The sequence below is a fragment of the Maylandia zebra genome, linkage group LG13 (genome assembly GCF_041146795.1).
Source record: "Maylandia zebra isolate NMK-2024a linkage group LG13, Mzebra_GT3a, whole genome shotgun sequence".
Lineage (NCBI taxonomy): Eukaryota > Metazoa > Chordata > Actinopteri > Cichliformes > Cichlidae > Maylandia > Maylandia zebra.
This window is the reverse complement of record NC_135179.1, coordinates 24,377,664-24,398,123: the sequence shown is the minus strand read 5'-3', so window position 1 is coordinate 24,398,123 and position 20,460 is coordinate 24,377,664. Positions and strand designations below refer to the sequence as shown.

The 20,460-nt window shown below is 42.5% G+C and overlaps 2 protein-coding genes across 2 annotated transcripts in view; both read left to right on the top strand.

Moving 5' to 3' along the window:
• Nucleotides 1-3,500, top strand: part of lyst (lysosomal trafficking regulator) — a 61,334-nt gene extending 57,834 nt beyond the window's left edge. Inside the window, exons 51-53 of the mRNA XM_004559733.3 lie at nt 1-157; nt 1,141-1,212; nt 1,311-3,500. Coding sequence (XP_004559790.1) covers nt 1-157; nt 1,141-1,212; nt 1,311-1,449 — 368 coding nt within the window. The 3' untranslated portion in view covers nt 1,450-3,500. The remainder of the gene's footprint in view (nt 158-1,140; nt 1,213-1,310) is intronic.
• Nucleotides 3,501-3,778: 278 nt separating this feature from the next.
• Nucleotides 3,779-19,612, top strand: gng4 (G protein subunit gamma 4). Its single transcript, XM_004559734.6, has 3 exons — nt 3,779-4,251; nt 5,507-5,612; nt 17,425-19,612. Exons 2-3 carry the CDS (start codon nt 5,514-5,516, stop codon nt 17,551-17,553), a joined length of 228 nt encoding a protein of 75 aa, XP_004559791.1. The 5' UTR covers nt 3,779-4,251; nt 5,507-5,513; the 3' UTR covers nt 17,554-19,612.
• Nucleotides 19,613-20,460: the final 848 nt, after the last annotated feature.

Sequence of the window (20,460 nt, the reverse complement as noted above, 5' to 3'; positions counted from 1 at the left end):
AGGGAGGAGGCAGCGACCTTCGCCTGTGGACGGTGAACGGGGACCTGATTGGGCATGTCCACTGCAGAGAGATCATCTGTTCTCTGGCTTTCTCCAACCAGCCGGAGGGCGTGTCTGTCAACGTCATCGCTGGTGGGCTGGAGAATGGCGTCGTCAGGTAGGCAAAACTTTTCTTTTGCCGTTACGTTTGTGTCCTGTTCCACTAGACGGCTTTGGAAATTTTGGAGGAGGGAATACTTTTTCGACTTCAGCTTTTCCTTCTCATATAGATCCACTCCATGGCCACTCACCAAAGTAATTAATACAGTTAGGTCCATATAAATATGGACACTGACACAAGCTTGGTTTTTTACATGTTTACTCAAACATATTTTAAATATAGTCATAGAAGTTTATATAGTTATAAGAACGAACATTGTATTTTCAGTTATTTAATTTGTCCAATTACTTTTGAGATCCTGAAATGAAGGGATTGTGTTCAAAATACTTTAGTTCTTCACATTTTTATCCAATTTTTTTGTTCAACCCGCTGAATTAAAGCTGAAAGTCTGCACTTCAACTTCATCTGAGTTGTTTCATTTAAAAATCATTGTGGTGATGTTACAAACCAAAATTAGAATAAAGTTGTCTGTCCAAGTATTTATGGATCTAACTGTAAATAAGTAAATATTGCATGACAGAAAGTTCCTGTTTTTCACTCTCTGCTATAGAATTTATTTATTTTACAATAGCTCAGAAGTTTTTAAAAAAAGGAGAATAAAATAGGAAATTGTCTGTGAATGACCAAAAACGTTTATACTTGGAGTGCAGTCTGAGCAAAGAGCTACCAGAACATTGTAATTTTACACATTTATTTCTTATAATTTAAGCCCAAGGAGTCGTGCTGACAGATTTGTTTTACTGCAGCAGAATTTCTGTCATGTAGAAAATCCCAGATGTCCTGTTGAAACTGCACTGCTGGTTTTCTCATATTAAGAGATCCCATGAATTAAATGTGTAGTTAAATGTCTTTGGATTGACAGGAGCTTCACTTGTCCGGCCCACTGGGCTTGCATGTGGCCCACGATGTAAAATGAGTTTGACATCCCGCTCCCTGTACTGTTTATTTTTTATTTTTTTTAATCTCTGATATGTTTTCAGGTTATGGAGCACCTGGGATTTGAAACCAGTGAGAGAGATCACATTTCCCAAGTCTAGCAAGCCCATCATCAGGTTTGTTTACTGCGCGCTGTTCTCTTTGTACTTTTATGCCACGCCTGTATGCTCGTCAGCATTTTAAGTCTAACAGTCTCCTCTCGTGTCTGCTTCAGCCTGACGTACTCGTGTGATGGCCACCACCTCTACACGGCCAACAGCGAGGGCACGGTGATGGCGTGGTGTCGACGGGACCAGCAGCGCATGAAGCTGCCCATGTTCTACTCCTTCCTGAGCAGCTATGCTGCAGGATGAGTGTTTGTGTGATGTTTGCGCCTGTCCACTTCTCAGCAAGAGGACCTCCCCTCCTCCTCCTCCTCCTCTTGTCTGCACTGACAGAGAGGAGGACATGTCAGCATGTCCTCAAACTCTCTGAACCCTCCCTGACTTTTAAATAAAGCCATCCCCAGCAGAGCAAACTGTACCGCCGCCACTCCCAGCATCAAGAAATGATTATGAAAATAGTATTATATGTACATAAGTATATATTTATAAATACATTAAAATGGACTCTTGCAGGAATGGTTGAGTATTTGGCTGAGGCTGCATCAGACACTTTATACAAGATGTATTTCTGAGAGTGTTTCATTTGTCGAGTCTTTAATTCCTGCTGATGTGTTTTTGTTGGCTGGTGTTGATTTAGCCGTTTCCTGGTAAGCTGCTATGGTCTGGACAAAGCCAGACTCAAAGTGTGAAGACCCTCGTGTTTCACCTCGACATCGCTCACGTCTCCTGCAGCGTGCGGTCTGACAGATCGCCGCCCCAGCTCAGTGAACGCGTCCTGCTGACGCTGCAGTGGCTGCAAGGGAAGGGAGCCCCCTCCTCGCGTCTGTCGCCAGGAGAGGTCCCGCTCTGCGGGAGTGAGACGTCCCTCCGCCGCGCTGTCTGCTCCACTCAGATCTGAACGCTAGAGTCACAGACCTGCTTCACTTTGTGTCTGAGCTCAGTTGACGGACCGAGGGGACCTTGTGGGTGCCTGTTGTTCTGTCCTGCTTTTGCATGCTAGGACGATGCTGCCCTTGACTGTGTGAATGTGGATGTAACATTTGCTGCAATGCTCCTTGTTTTAAGGCTTCCCTTAGTTAAACCAGCCCATTTGCTCTTTAAAAACACCATGGAGGCTCATCTCTGTCTTGCCCGTCGCTTAAATGCACAAGAACCACTTTTCACTACTTTACAGGGCTGATTTATTTATTTTTTTGAGAAAGCAATTAACAAACTGTTAGATGCTTGCAGTCGGAGGAGGAAGAAGGCGGAGGAGAGAGTGATTTCCTGAATGCTCCGTGATCCTCACTGATCTCCCACACTTACTTAGCACCTGTGCAGCATTACTAAAAGGGTGCAGTGGGTGTGGGAGGGTTTAGTAAAGAGCGTCGCGTCGGCTGATATCATATACACTACACACATCGGTCTGGGAAACGGCCGAGCAGCTGTTTCTTTTTCTTAACCCACTCCAGGATCCATGTAGCCTTTCTTTACATTCCCACTTACGTTACTGCACTTCACGGTTTCTTAAACGAGAATCAGAAGCACTTTTTTTTCCCCCCTCAGCTACTTCAGTTTAAGTAGAGCCAATGATCTGTGGCCTTAACACAAACTGAGCTTGATTTAATTCCACTAATAAATCAAATCCAGAAAGCAATATCAGACACAGACATGCAATAGGTCATGTTTTTGGTACCTTGTTTCATGTGGGAAGAAACCAGGGTGCATTTCGTTTCTTTTTCTAAGACAGCTGTGAAACAATTAGTTTTTATTCCCTTTTGTGGTGACTGCAGCACCCGGTGACGACTAATGTCTTACACTTACTTGAGAAAGGGATTATTTCTTGTTAACTCATTCCTTTTCTCTTCGACCTGATTTATTTTTCTTCCTGATCCTACGTGGACATGATGTTACTGTGTTTGTTTACTGATTTTCTCTATGAAATGTATGAAAAACTTTATGTGAACCACAACCTCTCAACCCAAATGTGTGTTTGTATGTATTTTTTGTTTGGTTTTTTTTTTAATGTAAAAGGTAGAAAATGTGACAGATTTTCTGACGGAAGGAAATATTATATTCCTGTTAATGACTTAAAGCTATGCATAATTTAAGATCATCGTTTTAGGTTGCTTAAGTTGTATTTTGGCCCCTCCTGCTAGTTTTCTGTTTTTTTCCTTTGCATTTTTGGCATCTTGAAGGTTCCTAATGTTTAGTTTTGTTTGTATGCGTGTACGTGTTTGAATGAACCAAGTGATAAGCATATTATAAATATATAAAAATCTATAAATATTTGAAGAAATATTATCGTCGTGTTGATTGTGTCCATTTCTTTGTGTGCGTGTGTTGGGGGAGGGGTTGCGTTCAGGGACATAATGTAAGCAGAAGCTCGTGTCGTACTGCACAAATCAGATCGGAAGCACGAACAGGAAAAACAAATTAAAATTTTAAAAGTTATCAGGATGCAAGCCACGCTTAAGAGCGCGTGCAGTCGTTAAGGGTGAGGCCATCAGGGGGACACGGTGATGTCAAAGCTGATAGAAAATAAAATAATAAACGATACGGGGAAAGCCTGCAGACCTGCGCTGCCTTTTGCAGCAATCAAGCTAATTAGAATCAGCCGCTCCTAATTTGACTAACAGGCAGCGTCGGTGCGTTTACGGCCACTCTGGACAGCTGAAGCTCATCCCGGCTCCCTGCTGCTGCTGCTCCTGGTCCACTGATCGAGTGCTCCCCGCCCCACAGCCTGTATCTGATCGTCATACAGAGGTTTCCCCCCCTGCTGCTGCTGCGTAACATCTCTCCAAGTCCAGCCGTGGTGCTCACCAAGACCTCACCGCTTGGAGCTCATCTTCCTACACGGAATACGCACTGAGCGAGCCGCCGAGGCGACATTTAAAGACGCCGAGATTTTTGGCTCCTCGGGTTCAGTCCAGACCGAAGCGAGGCTGGGATTTCCTCTTATCGTTTCATATTTGACAGATCTTTGTGTGTGCGCGCGTGTGTGTGTCTGTGTGTGTTGGGTGGAGTCAACCCGGAATTCTCCCAAATTGGAAAACCACTGGCACATTTCAGGTAGGTCGGCGGCTGCAGGCTACATTAATGAGCGCGTATCCGACCAATGCAGGGATTTATTTCAAAATGTTTATCATCAGTGCAAAAATCATTGCTGCTCCTTCCCCCCCCCCCCCCCCCCCCCCCCCCCCCCCCCAATGATGCATGGTTTGCTGTTTTCTGCTCTAACCAGGGCCGCAGCTCGCTGTGTGTCCACAGATTAATCTCCTCTTAGAAATAAATAGTCGCACGCGTTTTCACAGATCTGCATCAGCAATTAGCAGCATCGTTGCATTTGGATAAAACTGCACAGGGGCGAATACAGCCGAGCAACCCTCAGGATGGATGCATCCAAAGCAAACCTAAACGGAGAAGGCCCGATGGCTTCCTACGAGGGTGTGATTTAAAAGCTATAAATTGGCCGTAGAGCTGTGGAGGCTGGAGGGATGGCAGAAGAATTTGTCGTCTTCGACAGTCTGCTTTAAGATAAATACATTTTTTGTGTGATTTTTAACAAAGAATAGATGCGCAATAATAATAATGCATATTATCATAGAAAGGGGGATTGATTCAGCAACCCCTCACCTCCAGAAAACACATCTGTGGGCACATCTTTGCCGTGGCTGCCAAACTGGGACATTTCAGTGGTGAGTGAGTGGGTGGGTGGGGGTGGCTCAAGGAGGCTAAAATGGGAGTAAGATGTAGTGATTGCGAGAATTGATCTGCAGAGCTGCAGCTGATGTACTCTTGAGGTGAAAGTTGAGAGGAGGAAGGCCAGCAGTGGAAAGATCTGCAGATCCTGGGAGGAACTGGGGAGAAGCTGCAGGTGCTTTGCTTTTCTAGGTGTACCAGCATAAACTCCTGCTGAAGAGCACTTGAGCAAAATACTAGGGGTGTGTGTGTGTGTGTGTGTGTGTCTCTCTCTTAATCCCTCCCAGCCCTCCACTCCTTGCTAACCTCCCCCCCCCCCCCCCCCCCCCCCGCCAGTTGGTCTAAATAATAACGTGACAAAGGAAGAAAAGCAATCATGCATGAGCGCTGGCTGAAAAATGACAAACCGCTGTCCAGCTGATGCCCACAGAGCAGCTTCTTCAGATAACAAATGGACAAACAAAATGGGTCCTTCCAAGTTTCACTGTGTAAAAAGGAACGGGTGGGGGTGAGGTTGTAGTAGAGTAGCTGCTCCATCAGGGTAGAGCTGTCGCCAGGGGGGTGCTGATTTAATGTGACGTTCACTGAGTCTCCCCCCCTCCCTTGCATCTGTTTGGCGTCACAGGAGCACCATGAAGGACGGCATCGCCAACAACAGCACGGCCAGCATCTCCCAAGCCAGGAAAGCTGTGGAGCAACTGAAGATGGAGGCCTGCATGGATAGGATAAAGGTACAAAGCTTTATTGTTGTTATTGTCTGCGCACGTGAACAAATATTTTCACATCGCTTCTGTTACCAAGTATGCAATTACTCAAAAACCGTACCTCCACTTATCATGGAACTGAAAGCTTTGTGTGCCTTTAACATCGGCTGGGATTTTGGAGCAGTTCAATAGGCGCGTCTCGATGAGTGACAGTTCTCAGCAAGCATTTCATTTTTGCTCATTTTTGTCTGAATAAAGCACAAAATTAACTTTGCTGGCTTACAATTGGCAACATTATCACGCTTGGCTCTCATGGCTTCATATTTGCACACAGTAACACTGTTTAAAAGAAGAAATGGCCGGGATGATGGTGCCGTCATCCAAAAACTGGGAAAAATGCATCAATTAGCCACACTGCATTGGCTTTTCCTCGTGTTTAAAATACTCACTCGTGCACTAAATCTGCATCCTTTATTAATGCACTAATTACTCCTGTTTGAATCACCGTTGGTAAACACTACAGTGCCCAGCTGTTTGAACGTTATTTATTTAATTTTTAAATGAATCCTCATTTCCACAGTGGGGTTGAATTGGCTTGCTGTCAGACGTATTGAGGTAGATCAAAATAAACCTGGCACAAAAAGTAAGGAAATTTGTCTTTGGTCAATTTCTTTTTGTTGTAACAAAAAGCCTCTTGGGAATAAATATTATACAGTTGGAAATCTTGTTTATTTTTCCTTAAATGGTACCACTTGTAAGGAAAGTGCATTTGTTCCGCCCATGAAAAACTTGCCAACTTGGCAAGCTAATGGACCCTGCTGCAGCGGTCAGTTGGTGTCTAATCCAAACATGCCACGTTTGACTGATTTGGTGCTTGCGCTGTAGGACAACGTCAAGCTGCAGAACCAAGATGCAGCATTATTTGGAGTGAGCTCTAGTACAGTCTCCAAATTGAAGACGAAGATTCCGATAATGGAGGATGTCAGAGAAAGGCGGTGAAGTTGGCGTCCCAAGAAGACTGTTTTCCTCCCTTGTCAGCACTTAAGAACTGTTAGCAGTCTTCTACAGATTTGCAGGATGACAACGGCTCTCTACCCAGATGATCTAGAACAGGCTCCATGCAATCTCCGGTTTTGTGGCGGCCTGTCCCGAGCCCTTCACCATCAGGCATGTTTGCACTGGTGTCACCAATACGTGCACTGAAACCTGAACATGTGGAGGAACACCATGTTCAACCATGAGTCCAGATCCTGCTTGTGCTTGCCCCTGCAAATCAGAGACTCCATCCAGAATTTGGGAGTGGAGTGGATGGTGTGGCATGCCGGCAGTAATGACATCAACCCCACTGAATACTTGTTTGATCAACTTGAGCGTGCTGTTCAATTACACTGACTTATGAGAAATGCTGGTTGAAGAATGGGACACATCATGAGGAGGCGGTGCCAGTGTGACTGTATTTCCACAAATTTCTTTAGGCAGGTTTAGGTATATTTAGAGACCAAGACACACACTGTACATAGGCATGGAAACAATGTATCACTAGTCCTGTTTAAACCTTCATCCCTGTGACATGGTCCACTTTTCTGTTACACCAGCCTATTATGTTTTCTTGATTTAGAAGCACAGTGTAATAACTCTGCACTCATAAAACATTCAAGATAACATCCATGTGTTGAATCCTGGGTCCGCTATTACTGTGCACTCTTTGTCTCAGTCCATTATAAAAGCTTTAACCCATTTATTAGATGGCCTGGTCCAGTTGGAGTAAATCACTGCTATTATCTTCCCTCGTCTTTCTTGGATTTCTTTTCTTTAGAGAAGCGCGCCACAGTTTTGAGTATTGCAGTGCTGGCATTTTTGCCAGACTCGTGATGGATGCTTGGCGCACTTTTTCCCACCTTGCAACTCGACTCGGTGACAGTTCAGTGTAATTACAAACTTGCATATTTGTTATTTTGAGTCCCTGGATTGTGTAAAGTTGAATGAGGAATGTTGGGCACTTCTATAGATTGTGTATATAAAAGGTAACTGTGGTCACTATGACATCAGCAGGGCCTCTTGATGTTCTGAAGGAGTACCTCTGACGTAGGGCTGCTCGATTATGGCAAAAATGATAATCACGATTATTTTCACTGAAATTGAGATCTTGATTATTTGACGATATTTATTTAACCCTTACGACCTACTATAGAACCAAGTCCGCCAGAGCTTATATTATTATTTTATTTTTTTTTACATGTTGTAGTGCCATTTGTGGGAGCATTTCAAGTTGCTATACAACTATTATAGCCCATATTTTAATAATATGTATGCGTTAAGTCCATAGTAACTACATTAATTGCAAAAAAGTGCAATAAACTACAAAAAAATTAAATCATTTTTGTTTTGTTTTTTACATATATTTCTACTTGGAGAAATTTAAGAGGTTTATCCCTCAAAACTTTAAATACAAAAAAGTTGCAAAAAATAGTTTCCCACCACACGAAATTTATTTTGAGTGTCTTTATAGTTTTATTTTGGAGATACACCAATTTTTATATACTGCAGGAAAAACGAAAAAACAATCCTATGATGCAAATTTGCAAAGAAAACAGCATGTGCATCAAAATAAACTATTTCCAGCAGTGCAATTCGAGTTCTAAGCATCCCAGCAACTATTCAGAAAAGTCAAACATGACTTATAAAACACCACTATAGGCTTTTAAGGCCTACAAGTAAAAAAACTACATTTTCCGCGAAAATGATGTCACTTCTGGTTTTGGGCAGGAAATGGCGGACATGCCCGATAATTCGCACTGACATCTGTTTCACTGTGGGAAGTGTTAGGAACAGCTGATCGGATCGGCAAAGCCTGTTTCTGGAATATTATGTTTTTGTTCCTGCAAGCGCTTTTTATGCAATTTTTGCAAAGCTTTATGTGGAAGGAAACCGTGACCGAGGACAAGCTGATGGCATAAGATGTAAGTACAACTCCTCCGGTTTCATATGCAAAAAAAAATTATTGTGCTAGCTTACAGGGCTCAGGGTTCTTCAGGGATTTAAAAATAGTTACACAAAACTGAGCGTGCAGCTCTGACCGGCTTTAAAGGGTTAACAATAACAATGTATTGAATAATGACTTTAAAAAATAATAGAAAATAGTGTGCAACACCACTGAAGTTTTTTTTTTTTTTTTTTTTTTTTTTTTTTTTTAACCTCTCTTTTCAACCAACAGCAGTCACTCTCCTCTCCAAATAACTTCTGCTTAGCTTTCCGAGCTTCCCTCGGGTCCTCTTAATCAGCGGTCTCCACCCTTTTTTGCGCCACGGACCGGTTTATGCCCGACAATATTTTCACGGACCGGCCTTTAAGGTGTCGCGGATAAATGAGGGAGGGGCTAATAATCGGCTCAGTCATTTTTAATGATCGTTGAAAGCCCAGATCGTAATCGTGATTAAAATTCGATTAATTGAGCAGCCCTACTCTGACGTTCATGGACATGGTTGTGGATTGCGTGTGTCAGTTGCATATGTGGGGAGGGGGAAAATAAATGACCCTAAACTACCTCTTTATTTTAACCTGTTAAATGCATTTTAAACACAATCTTGGTTATGTAGTGGAAGGGATCAACAACCAATTTATAGCAATTAGAAGGGAGGGAACGTTCGTCAGCGCTAGCTAGTTGGCAAGTAATTGACGTTTGATGTTTGGTGTTTGTTAGTGAGGTTTGAGTTCTTGATTTATGGCTCTGACTGCAATCACTCAAATTAGCGACGTTCTACAAGTAACTGCCCTCTAATTTAAAAGCGCGGACAGATTTCCAGCACATCTTAATCACTCTGAGATTTACGCTGATGGGCTCAACTCATCTGTGATGACTTCTTGCAGCAGGAGACTCGACTCAACTGGTTCTATTCTTGTTTCTCTCACATGAAAAGCAAAGTTGCCAAGCCACTTTGTCATTTTGTAGTTAAATTGCATTCCTGCAGCAACCATGTCACACTATGTGGAAGAATTTCAAACTTATTGTAATTTCACCCCCAGCCGGTCACAGCAGATGGCTGCACCTCTCTGAGCCTGGTTCTGCTCGAGGTTTCTTCCTGTTAAAAGAGAGTTTTTCCTTCTCACTGTCGCCAAGAACTTGCTCATTAGGGCTCCTCTGACTGTTGGGATTTCTGTATTATTTTAGGGGATCTACTTAAAAGCACCTTGAAGTGACAGCTGTGATATGGTACTATTTAAATTAGATTAAATAGCCAGCATGATTACATTAAGCTGTAAACTGATGGCAGATGGACTCTGCCTTATTGGTGTTTCAATGCCAAATTGAGGACCAAAGTTGATCACATGAGTTCTCAAAATCAGGTCTCAATCTTTGAAGCGGCCATTTCAAAGGCAAAGAGACTGCAAGTTCATTGCACAATAATTCTGGTTGTGCTGTAGTCTCCGACCACTGCTGTCTGATCCGCTAAGTGGGATCACTTCTTTTTAACTCCCCCAATCTGCATCCTCACATTTTTCTGAGCCTTAGTGATATCGCTTGAGTCAACATTATCAGATTTGGCCTAGTTCCCTGTCACATAAACCCTCAAACTACAACCGTTGCATTTCCCACCACTGACTTCCACAGCAGACTGTGACATGCCAATAAAATGCACGTGGGTCCCTTTTTTTTAAATAACTTTAGTCCGATGTCTTCTGACAGGCATTGCACAAAGTCTCGGTTCACCTTATCATCGCCTCTGCTGTGCACAGCTTGGAATTCCAAGCAGACCAGCGTGTTAAATGTGAGGGATGAACCCGTAGGAAAGGTGGGCTATGGTGGCTGCTAACCAGCTCTGACAGTAACTTTCCACCAATTTAGGTCAGTGTGGCTGCAGGATTACTTCTCCACCACACACATTATTGTGAAACAGTATTGTTTCCTCATTAAACAACACCTGGTTAAATATTGACTTTTGCTCCCTGTGCACTCTTTGTGGTCGATCACCTCGAGGCTGTTGCTGCAATTAGACATCAGTTTGGTGCTTCCGTCCATTCCAGGCATCATTTTCTCGGTATGTTTACTTCCTGTTTTCTGTTCATGTATCTGGCATGTTGGGGCAATTCTGAACACTTTCTTTTATGAATGACTTCTTATGCAACTTAATGTCATCTCATTCAGTAGGCTCCTCGTGTGTTTGGGGAATGATTGCCCTGCAGATCAGAGGCTGTTCACTCAGCAATATAGCTAAGCATGGAAGCCGGCCAAACACCTTCATTCCTACTCGGCACAGCACAAAGGCTGCTTACAAGCAAACCTCATAGTCTTAAAAAGTAAAGTGATCCGCCCGAAACTGCAATCAGTTTTAAGAAGATTAGGTATCAATTTGGGCTTCTTTCAGGTAGCTCATCAAAATAAGACCTCATGCGTTTTAAAGATATTAAGTGTACCGAACAGCAAAACCATTACTTGGTTTTTAACACAGCATGTGTGCAATGGGACTGCAGCATTTTTGTAGACAATACAAACTCTAAAATGCCAAATTTTCATTGGAAAATTGCTGAAAATGTTGAATTTTTTTTAATTTTTCAACACAAACCAGCAGATTGAGTTCAAACCCATTATTAAAGAGCAATTCTTCCTCTGGTTTTGAAGCCTGTTAATAGCAATATCTTTATTATATTAATAAATCTGATGCACTTTGGCTACTTTTTGTGAGATCATTGTGGAGTCTGTGAAAAGTGTTTTTAACAGGACTCCATGCAGTATCCTCGCACTGCTTCCACAGGCACCGAGCCGCTCAGCCAGGATGCTGACAATCAAATGCACTTCATTAACTGATCATCAGCAGGTGTGAGCACCTCTATGAACGCAGCCGTTTTGGCAGTTTGCGTGTCTGGAGCATTCAGGTGTGTTAACGCAATCTGTCCCGGGAGCAGACGTCCCAGCAGTTTCACCCCAAAGGTCAGACGGTGCAGTGCTCTGACAGCCAAGAGCTTCCTCTCTGCAGGCATCAGTTAGCATGTTAAAGTTCATGAGTACATTTAGAAAATGACTGAACAAGTCTGACTTCTTTGGAAGAGTTGTCAGAAGATCATGCAGCACAACTTAAGTTTTCAAACTTGTAAGAATAATGGCGCACTGACTAGTAAGTACTCTATGTAAGGAGACGTCTTTACCTTAGAGTGAAGCAGAGATGATTGAAAAACTAAGACTAAAAGGAAATGAGGAAGGACAAAACGGCACGTGATCTGCCAACCTGAGATGGGGAAACTCACTGCAGTGGATGGGAAAATAAAAATCCAAATTCTCCAGCATCTATAGGATAATGCCAAGAAATCAATGTTTTTTGGGAGATTTAGGCTCTAAAACCATTCTAAATTTGTTCAAACTCTACAAATTTAGAAAGAGTGGTCCAAAATTTCTTCACAAGATGTGAGAGATTGATAGTCCAATTTGTTGCTGCCAAAGGTGGTTTTAAAGCTACTGAATCATGAGTGTAGGTAGGTGTGTCCCCTCACATGACTGTAAGTAGCCATTCTGACGTAGAGCATCAGTGTTCCCGAATCAAAACGCGAGGTTTCCTCCCCCGTATGCAACCGCGTAGAAGAACTTTCAGGTTTTGGATGGCAGTCTTATCAGACTGTCTATGCAGAAAGAAAACCCAGCATCAGAAAAATGGACAGTTTCCTTGTTGTTTTTTTTGCACATTATGTTCAGGCCTGCAGCCAGTTCTCGAGTGGATTCACAGGATGGTGCCAGAACGACAGCAAGGCAGCTGAAAAAATATTGTTTGATTCATAAATTATTGTCTTGTGACCCACGTCTCTACACGCATTTCAGCAGCATGGAGTTATAAATGGTTTATTGCAATATATAATGAGTCTCTTGTCTTAAGATGAGAATTAAAGTTTTACTGTCAATTTAGGATTTTATAGAAAAAACTGCTTTAATAACAACTCTATTCTTTAGCCAAATCCTCCTAACTTTGGTTTTCATGCAGGTGTTGTTACACTGATGTTAAGTATTGAGGATCATCTGCTTTTTTCCTCTTTTTATATGAAGCGTTAGCTTAGCTGTAATGGTGTTCAGACATTTTCAGGCAACATATTTTAAGCTTTGTTTAAATTTCCAAATTAAGGGGGGGGGATCTTGTTGCTCTGCAAAACAGCAGCTTCAGTTGCAGCATGATTCACATCTGTATCATTTTCTCGGCGGTTGCTCAACGAAAGCGAGACAGCTGCTAGTATTTAATAACCGCATAGTGCATCAGATGTGGCGATCCAAATAATACTTCATAAAAGAACTCGAATGTGCATGGATATAAAAGCAGAGGGAAAAGGAGACTTGGCCACGCCTGGCGATCCCTTAAATTTAATTAAGGGATCTGACGAGGGAGAGTGTGACAAGAGCGGTCTCTGTGCTGCTGATTGAGGGATCACCACACTCTCATTAATTGCTCAATCAGCCAAAGGAATGTGATCTGTGCTAATTAGGAGGACTCTCCTTCCATCATGGGGCTGCGGTGTAATTACAATCAGTCTGGGCCTGACGACACACACTGAGCAGTACCACTCTCTGTCCTGTGAGCCTCCTGTTCAGAGCAGGAGCATTTGGCTGCAGTTGCATAATAATATAATGACTGCATTTACTTTGATTATGAAAATAATTAAACTGTTTGCTTTGTTAGTGTTCACACTTCATGCGAGCTTGGATTCTCTAATTAGTGCCTGAGTTTGGTCTTTTTTTTTAGTTTTTAGGTAGCCATTTGGGGTACATTGTGTCTGAGCGACTAATTTTTATTTCAGCTAATTAAAGTTCTCTGTTAATCAACGCATTAGTCACATTATTCCAAATATTCAGATCACTGGTGGGTCTGTAAGCGTACAGTCACTGATGACGATTGATCCTCTCATGAATGCAGTGTTACAATTCTGCCAACTAAAGTGTGGCGTTGAGTCTTTTTTTTTTTTTAGTTTCAGCACAGACACCTCTGTTCTGAAATATCACCGTGTGGTGTATTGAGTATTAGGTGACTTAACAGCTTTTATCAGCAACAGAGGAACTGCAAAAGGGGATCCATGATGTAGGTGCAGACATAAATAATAGAAACGCATTAGCTGGAAGAAGGTGGCGACAGTACCGTGGCTGGAGCAGAAAGCTGACAGAATGATGCAGAGAGGTAGCCATGCGTGGTAACACTGCTGTGTCAGTATGCTTGGCTTTCCTTTTTAAGTTTCATGCATTGCACAGCTTATAACTAAACTTAACTTTGGGTTGGATTTTGCTGAAAGAGCTGCTCGATGGAAATGAAAGCAGCAGTGGGGGGAAAATGACTCCGCTGTGCATTTGTAGTTTGAACAGGATGTCGTACTTTCATGGGGTCGTTTTTAAAAGTAGTTCAAAATGAGAGATGCACTCGCTGTCCATCTTCTATAGTTACACTTTGCTTGTACTGGGTTAGAGCACAGTTTTGCCTTTTTAATGGCATCAAGAAGGTGCTTTAAACATTCCTCATGTTTTGGTCGATGCTGACATGAATGCAGTACAGTTGCTAACAATCTCCTGTTCAGTTGCATGCAAAAACGGGTTTGGTGACACTGGAGGCCATTTGAGTACAGTGAAGTCACCGTCATGTTTAAGAAATCAGTCTGAGACAGATTTGAGCACCTTGACGTGCAACAACACCGTACTGTAAGCGGTCATCAAGAGATCTGTGCACCGTGGTCATAAAAGGATGGACATTCAGTAAAAATACGATATGATGGGGTCTTAAAATGATACACAGTTGGTACTAAGTGTGCCAAGAAAATATTCCCTGCACCATTACACTGCCAGCACCCCTGAAGCATTGATACAAGGTAGGATTTGTCTATGCTCTCGTGTTTAAACCATATGCTGCCCTTCCATGTGAGTGTTGCAGCAAAAATCGACTCAGGAGACCAAACATCATCCAGTCTTCTGTTGTCCTCGGTGTGGTCTTCCGCTGCTGTAGCCCATCTGCTCCAAGTTGTGACGGGTTGTGCATTCAGAGATGCTCTTCTGCACAGCTTGGTTGCAACAAGTGGTGATTTGACTTCGTGTTGCCTTCCTATAATCTCAAATCAAGTTTGGTTATTCCCCTCTGACATCAACAAGGCATTTTCACTCACAGAACTGCTGCTCACTCAGTATTTTGTCCTTTAGACCATTCTCTGTAAACCCCAAATGGTGACCATCTCAGTAAATCACCAGTTTCTGAAATGCTCAACCTTGAAAATCCTTTAAATCGCCTTTCTCCCTCACTCTGCTCAGTTTGAGCATGATGACGTGTCAAGCTACACCGAGCTACCATCATGCATTTGGCTGATTAGAAATTATTTTTGCATTAATGAGCAGATGTACCTAATAAAGTGGCCATGAGTATATCTAAACTGTTCTTGGGTTTTAAAAATTTGGGCAAAAGCTAACTTTCCAGTGAGAATGAATTACGATTAGAGAGTCTGCCATTCCTCTCAGCAGTCCAACCATGTGGAACAAAATCAAAGGCTTCACTGCTCCTTTCAGGATGGTCTGTGGGGACACTGGTGATCCCTGACCTTTTAATAATGTCACATTTTTTTAATGTGGCCAATATTTCATTTAATGGATAATATCGCCTGGACTGTTTGTTTTTGTGGCATTTAGCAAACAGCATAATGCTAATATGGTAAATATGGTTGATACTGTAAACACGATAAAGCTTCTTAAAGTCGGCTCGCTGACATTAGCGTTTGGCTCAAAACTGAGTTGTTGAGATGGCTACAGACTTTTATTCTTGTTTTCCGATTTACTGGCACAGCATGATGTACCTCAGTGTTTGCCAGACTGTGTGACCTGTGAGCGTATTGTCAAATTGTTGTGGTTGCCTGATGTGAAAGCAAAGCAGGCAGTAAAGGCTGTTTGTGGGGAGAGAGGGAAGAGAACATGTTTAATAGATTTTTTTTTTTTTTTAAATAGATATGGGTGTCCTTGTGGCTAAGTGCTTGGTAGGGATGTTGAAATTAAGAAACTGAATAACACATCCTGGTTTTCTGCCATTTCTTCTCTTTTTGTGGGATTTTGAGTTGAAACGGCTCCATTTCAGGCTGCAAGATGGTCGAAACGGTAATGTAACAATCCATGCTGAGGACCAAAGCTGTGCTATTCTCTTGTGAGAGCAGCAGTGGGTGAGGTGAAGTGGCAGGCAGGAGATCAGATGGCTCTGTCCTCCACATAGATCCCTGAGCCCTCGCCAGCCCTCTGATGCAGCTGCTCCTCTGCTCTCCATTTGCCGCCTCCCCTCCCGTAACCTCCCACTCAATTCCCAGTTGAAAACCTGCATTCACATACAGTCTGACTGTACTATAAAATTTATGGTCACCGTTCGACTTTTTTTTTTCTTTTCATTTGCCTTGGAAGATGTCACATGCTTCGTGCTATGCTTGTTGAAGTCCCACCTTAAGACCCGTGAGTTACCTCGACGAGCTTTCTCGCCCTGGTTCCTGAGGGTCGGGTAACGGTCATCGGTGCAGTCGCTACAGGCGCTGACAAATCGGGAACATCGGCAATATGCAAGTTGAAAGAGCCTTACAGCAATTTGCCCAGGTCTCATCTGGTGTGAGTTTAACTTCAGAAACATCTGCTCTGAGAATGAATAAATGGTGAGCTGCAGAGATGTGTGAGCTTATTCACCTTGCTCTCAAGAAAAGACGTTTGGGCCTCGTCCACTAATATTTGCACTAAAATGTTTTTACCCTGTGCAAAAAAAGTTTGTGCGAAGCATTACTGTTGGCAACATGAAACGTGCTATCTGCATACTGCCACAACTTTATTTTCCTATGTAAGGGAACATGTTTCTGTGTGGGGGATGAGAAAGAGGAGTCTGACAGAAGACACTAACACAGTGGGGTCTGAAGAGCAAACCAGTGTTTCCCATTAAAAATGAATAAAAACATAATTCTCCAGCATTACTATTATAGTCGCAAAAAAATCATCTCCAAGCGATGATGCCCAGGACTGATAGATGAGAGGAATATTGGTAAATGTTTACACAGTTCATCAGTTGGTGCCCATAGTCTGAATTTGATTGTACAATACGAATTAATTCGGTTACTGAAATATTGATGGGTCACTAGTTTGAAAACTTTACCATGAATACTTTGATGTGTGCGTACGGTCCGACGTCTGCGAGTTACTCAAACCTGTACTTGAGCTGGACTTGAGCACTGATGGGGTCTCCACACTCTGCGCTGACAGCAAGGTGAAAGGTTTCGGTCCTCTTCAGCTCAGGAGTCGTTGATTTCCAAGATATTTCATAACAGGACTGTTTTTTCACTTCATGCCCAGAGAAGGGTTACCCTGCAACTTCTGAACACTGAGCTCCTTCACACTGGATTTCATGTGACTGCATGAATTTCATGAGCTGCAGTGACCGTTTCAACCTCTTTAGCTTTTAAGCACCAACTAGGGAAGCTTCTCACAACCGATCTTTGTCTTATCTCTTAACAAAGATACAAAGAAAGCCAGCATTTAATTGATTCTGGGGAAAAACTAATCATCTGGTATAAATTGTGTAATACGATGTTATTCGCTATTTTCTGGGGGTCCTTTATGCTGCTTTGCAGCTAAAGTGCAGAGATCAGAAATGAGATGCAGCTATGGCCCCAGGATGAGTTTGAACTTTGAAGCCATGACTACTGAACTTTAGTAAGAGAACACTGGAAGCAACTTTAACAACATGAACATTGATTGAAAATCTGAAATGCAGGACTGCGTGTTTCTGGTAGCACCCCCAAAAAACGGCCTTGAAACATCATCACACAGTTTAAAGAATAAATCTGAAATGTCTGATCAAAAAATTTCTTCTGAATATTTCAGGTATCCAAAGCCGCCGCAGACCTGATGGCATACTGCGAGGCGCACATACGCGAGGACCCCCTCATCGTGCCCGTGCCCGCCTCCGAGAACCCCTTCCGGGAGAAGAAGTTCTTCTGCACCATCCTCTGATGAGCTGCTGGTAGAGCTGTGCAGGCATGGCGTTGCCTGGCTTCTCTGTCTTCACCACACCTGAAGCTACTGGCCATAGGCATTGAGCTGAGTTTTGCCAAGGCGGGGACACTCTGTTGTTGGTCAGCTCTGCCCCTGGTGGCTGAAGGTTTTGGGGGAGTCAGCTACCAAACTGGCAACCCAGTGGGCGTATAATGTCTTGTTAAATAGGTTTGTTATTGCTTTGTTATTAGAGAAACAGCCTTGCTTAGTGCTCAAAGAGATGAGAGATGTTTTGGTTTTTTCTTTTTCTGTGCTAGATTTGAACTTGCCTCAGGAAACAACTTTGCCCAGTGTTTGACTTTTTTTAAAAAAACATTTATTTCCCCTTTTTCTTTCTGAATAAAAATGTGTAGGTCTTTGTATAAACTCAATCATGACTTGTGTTAGTGGGTTTTTTTTTCGTTTTTTTTAAATGGCTCTCAATGCACAGATGTAACTATTAGTAGCACCACTAAAAATTCGACGACTTCCCTCAGCAGTGGTTTCAGTTTCAGCATCGACAATTAACCCACTCGCTTTAGCACAATCTGATTCAGATTAAAGCCCAGAAACGGAAACCGTATCTCACAGTGAATAATTTCCGCTGCACTCTCAGTAAGAATGAGGCGGCCGCACGTCGCGTTCTGCTGCAAAGAAATGAGTGGACTGTTTTTTGAAAGGTGCAGAGCTAATGTTTCAACAGCCAGATGAGTTCTTCGGGGTTATCACTGTGCAAACAAGCCCTTAAGTCAAGAATTATTTATGAATCTGCCACCTTCTGCCCACTCTAATGCATTCTAACTTTGCTTCTCGGTTTGATTTGCTCTTTTCTTTCGAATCTGAAAAAGCATCAGTTAATCCTGCAGCTCTCTGCAGGAATAGATATAAAATATCATTATTTTATTTTTTTGCAGGACATCTTGTTCCCTTCAGCAGTCTCTCTTAATTTCTGGGCATGTTTCCTGAGCCTGATTCTTTTCCTTCTTTTCTTCTTCCTTTTTGCCTGTCCTAGAGTGAATGGCGAGGCCTTTGACATTAATACCAAACTGGAGGCCTGCATGTTTCTCTGCTCCTTTTTGACAGCCTCCTCTGTTTCCGAGGGACCGTCAGTCTCTTCGAGTGTACAGTATGTTACGGTGCCAACTTCTGTGGGAGCGGTGTGATCTTCACACTGTGCTTCCCGGAGCCTTTTCTTTTTCTGTTCTGGGTTTTTTCTCTTTTGGAAGAAAAAAAGCACACTGTCGAAACATTTCCTTTACATGGTAGTTGAATAGCATTTGCTGATTTTTATGATGACTTATTCTGATCGTTATTAATATTGTTATCAGTAGTATTAACGAATATCTGTTGCACAGCACTGACAGCTACATGACGTGCAGTGCTCCTAAGCCTGTATGATACGTAGAGAAAAAGAACGTTTATAAATCATGCAATTATTGATACTATCGTGAGTATTTTTTAAAAACAGCGCTGAGGGTCGTTTACATAATGGGGTCCCTTTTTTCTTCTTTTCTTTCTTTTATTTGGAGGTTCAGGCTTTTTGCATCAAGGTTTCTATCATCGAAGGGGAGGGTGAGTGGGGACTTCCTTTTTGGTACTTGAATAGCCATTGCATTAGGAATCAGTCTCTGATACTGGACCGTAACAAACGCAGACTCAATAGTCTTCAGGATAATTATCGACTTTATTTCCTATCTGAAAACCTGAGCTGACCTCAGGACACTCTCGCTGACCTCATCTCAAGGATGGTGCCAAAATCTGAAAAGAAATACGACGGCTAGAGATGAATATTGCATGGATTTATTTCTATTTATAACAGAACTATTATGATATGAAATATTGCCTGTTCATTGACTTTTCTGGGTGCTACTCTGCACATAATAATCTCCCTGGAGTCCGGATATGTCAACAACGTGCAGCTGTATTCATGAATGGTATTATTGTTTTGGGGGGGGGGGGAATAAATAGCATTTACATAGCAGACTTTGTAAAAATCCTTTGACGGATCAAATGAATTAAAAGAAAACGGCAACCCACAGTGTGCTGTGTCTTCAGTATTTTTCTCTCTTTCTGGCATCTGTCTGATCACACCGACAACATGCTGCAAATCGTTCTGGGTCTCGCAGAGGAACATCGTGTTTCGGTGTGTATTGGAGACCTCCTGTGGCTGAGCTGAACCATGGGCCATCTGGATGCACTCTTGTGTTTTTTTTAAAAAAAAGAAAAGGATTACGATTCAGTTCAGCCTTGGCCAGTTTGCCTTCTATTCTGCAAATCTAAAGCGGGAGGGCATTACATGTGCTGGGTGACAGCACAGTTTGCACGAAGAACGGCCTCGATTTTTATGATTCGAGGTATCCGCGGCTGACATCAGCATTCACGTTGTCTGCTGTTGCTCCTTCATGTCTCCATCCATGCATCCATTTACATCCTCACTGGGGGAATAGGCCAAAATTACAACTTTCCACCTAATTTAGTTGATAGTGGTTATTTTATTTTTAGCCACTTTTCACTGCACTTCATGGTCTGATGATCGGGTCAGAGGCAGAATTGGTCTTTTTTTTTTTTGGACAAACAAGGAAATCAACTCTTGCGTGTTGATATTATGAGAGACAGCAGTTATGATTTAATGCACAGCACTGACAGTTTTGATGAATGACACTGAGAAGGTGAATACTGGTATCTCTTATTGATTTTTTTTTTTTTTTTTTCTTCGCCCGGTTGATCCCAAAGGGCTAGGATGTAATTAAGAAGTAGTCAGTGTTATAGTTTTTCTTTTCTTTCTGTTTTTTTTTTAAGGCTTGGGATCAGCTGTGCTGTGGATTATCTACATTTATTTCACATTTAAACCCCAGTGAGAGGCAAAGTTTCTCAGTCAGCATCTTA

Coding starts and splice junctions, on each gene's coding strand:
- gng4 (XM_004559734.6), top strand. CDS start 5,514: ATGAAGGACGGCATCGCCAACAACAGCACGGCCAGCATCTCCCAAGCC. Junction 5,613..17,424: donor CCTGCATGGATAGGATAAAG/GTACAAAGCTTT, acceptor TGAATATTTCAG/GTATCCAAAGCCGCCGCAGA.